This window comes from Dipodomys ordii, unplaced genomic scaffold, assembly GCF_000151885.1.
Source record: "Dipodomys ordii isolate 6190 unplaced genomic scaffold, Dord_2.0 Scaffold115, whole genome shotgun sequence".
Taxonomy (NCBI): Eukaryota; Metazoa; Chordata; class Mammalia; order Rodentia; family Heteromyidae; genus Dipodomys; species Dipodomys ordii.
In genome coordinates this window covers 397,061-399,760 of record NW_012267331.1, presented here as the reverse complement: position 1 = coordinate 399,760, position 2,700 = coordinate 397,061, and the positions used below count along the sequence as shown (strand labels likewise).

At 65.0% G+C, this 2,700-nt stretch overlaps 1 protein-coding gene across 1 annotated transcript in view; it reads right to left on the bottom strand.

Moving 5' to 3' along the window:
• Nucleotides 1-635: 635 nt before the first annotated feature.
• Tpo (thyroid peroxidase) overlaps nt 636-2,700 on the bottom strand; it is an 89,178-nt gene continuing 87,113 nt past the window's right edge. Inside the window, exons 17-18 of the mRNA XM_013028868.1 lie at nt 2,313-2,412; nt 636-933 (exon numbers count right to left, since the gene is read on the bottom strand). Of these exons, the coding sequence (XP_012884322.1) occupies nt 636-933; nt 2,313-2,412 (398 nt within the window). The remainder of the gene's footprint in view (nt 934-2,312; nt 2,413-2,700) is intronic.

The following is a 2,700-nucleotide window of genomic DNA, read 5'->3' as shown; positions in this document are numbered from 1 at the left end:
CCGCCCTGCCCCACTTTCAATGATGAGACAAACACAGAGGATCACCAAGCCAAGGAGGAATCCCTACGCCACAGGACGCAAAGGCAGGCTCCGGGTCTGCTAGCACGGGCTGTGATGCAGTTCTGCCAGCTACCCAGCAGAGGGCACTGTGGCAGCTCCGTCAGGGCCTCCGGCCTGCCCGGAGACTGCTTTCAGCCATGCAGCACCGGGAATGACTGCTGGTTTTCACACGGTGCTCAGTGGACGGCTCAGGAGCTGCCGGGCCGGGCCGGGCCGGGCCGGGCACACTCACCGCTGGGGTTGGTCAGTTCGCGCTGTGCGCCGTGGACATGTTACAGTTTGGGGTTTGGACACTGCCTACGGTGCACCAGCCACAGGTCACACCTCACGTTTCCTAGCGAAGTGAGCACCTGGGGGCTAGCTTCAGTACACTTTTTAAAAGGCAGGGGACTGGTTCTTGCATTTGCTCGTTTAACTTTGTTCTCCCTATGGTAATAGGTTTCTTTCATTACACATGAGAAAGCCAGAGCATCAGATGCAAGGCAGTTCTGAAGACCAGGCCCAGCCTCCTGCCAGCACCCATGGGTCCGGTGTGGTCACGGGCAGCAGGCAATCGAGCCACAGTCAGCGGCTCGTCAGATCAACCTGGAGACGCGGGCACACAGAGCGGCCAGCGGGGAGAGGGCGCGGCCAGGCCTGGAGACGCGGGCACACAGAGCCAGCGGGCCTGGAGACGCGGGCACACAGAGCCAGCGGGCCTGGAGACGCGGGCACACAGAGCCAGCGGGCCTGGAGACGCGGGCACACAGAGCCAGCGGGGAGAGGGCACGGCCAGGCCTGGAGACGCGGGCACACAGAGCCAGCGGGGAGAGGGCGCGGCCAGGCCTGGAGACGCGGGCACACAGAGCCAGCGGGGAGAGGGCGCGGCCAGGCCTGGAGACGCCAGTTGAGAAACCCACCAACCACACGCCTCTAGATAAGAGTGTTGAAACCACCTCAATTCGGGTAACGCAATCATTGTGCCAAGGTGTGCTTCCGAAGGCGGTGCAGCGGCAGCTGGGTGCCTACGCTTTACTGCGGTTCCTTGGCTTGAGCTAATTTCTCAAAAGGGGATGGGTGTCCTGCCTCCGCAGGACCAACACCAGCACCTGCTCCCCGACGGCCGCTCTGAAGAGCTCCGCAGCTGTGAATCTGCCGGGGTCTCCCTTAGCCATCACCCCAGAAAGATCATCGACTCAGGAGTCGCGGGGGGGGGTCCGGCCGGCCTTGCGGTCGGCTGAGCCGGCCTGGCGTGACAGGTGCGGTGGGTGTCCTGGCCCATGGCTGAGCGGCCAGAGAACAGGACAGACAGAAGCCCTAGGGACAGGGCTTTGACCTTGGCTCTGACCTCCAGACACAATGGAGATGCACCGCGTTCCGCACTGGGGCTCTGACTGCTCGAAAACCCATTTCCTAACACATGCAGTAAAAGTGCACAGTATGTAAAGAAGGTTCTAGGTCAAGTGGTGGACATTTCTTAATGTGACACAAAGTCGCTGGGAGTGTGCAGGACGCTCGGAGCGGGCAGAGCGGACTCGCGCAGTCCACGCTGCTGTCCGCCTCACCGCTTCCTGTTGAAGACAGACCACGCGCATCCGAAAAGCAAGGGTAGTAAGACGGGCTCTTCACTGGTGTAAGGTGGGGGGCAGCCTCCCCTGCGGGGCGTGGAGGGGGGCCCCGGCCTCCCCTGCGGGGCGTGGAGGGGCACCAGCCTCCCAGCAGGGCCTCCCCTGCGGGGTATGGAGGGGCACCAGCCTCCCAGCAGGGCCTCCCCTGCGGGGCCTCCCCTGCGGGGCCTCCCCTGCGGGGCGTGGAGGGGCACCAGCCTCCCAGCGCGGGGCGTGGAGGGGCACCAGCCTCCCAGCAGGGCCTCCCCTGCGGGGTATGGAGGGGCACCAGCCTCCCAGCAGGGCCTCCCCTGCGGGGCCTCCCCTGCGGGGCCTCCCCTGCGGGGCGTGGAGGGGCACCAGCCTCCCAGCGGGGCCTCCCCTGCGGGGCGTGGAGGGGCCCCAGCCTCCCCTGCAGGGCCTCCCCTGCAGGGCGTGGAGGGTCACTGGCAGGGACCCACAGACAGGTATTTTCCCTGGGGACCTGTGGACACAGCAGAGCCTCAGACTTGTCCTCTGAGCATCTAGCACAGTAACATGTCTAACACCAAAGTCTCACACAAATTCTGGATGCAGCGGGAGAGACAACTGGGACACCCACGGCCCCATCGCGCTGTCCGGCCCGTGAGGAGGTGCCGTGTCTGAGCACAGGAGCGGGCAACTTACCCCCTGCGAATCGCCGTCCAGCTGAAGGCGGCCACGCAGCCGGCCAGAGTCACCACCAGCGCCACGGAGACCCAGGTTGCCCGAGGGAGCTGGCCAGAGTCTGTGCGGGAGGAGCCGGTCAGGGGGCCAGTGCTGCCCTCCGGCCTCTGAAGGCCACCAGCCACCAGCCATGGGGGGCGTGGGCAGCGGTCATCCAGCGGGGTTGGGTGTCGTGTCCCTTATCGGTGTGCGGTGCTGTGTGCAGAGTGCTGTCTAGTGTGTGGTGTGCAGTGTGTGGTGTGCGGTGTGTGGTGTGTGCGGTGTGTGGTGTGTGCGGTGTGTGGTGTGTGCGGTGTGTGGTGTGCAGTGTGTGGTGTGCAGTGTGTGGTGTGTGCGGTGTGTGGTGTGC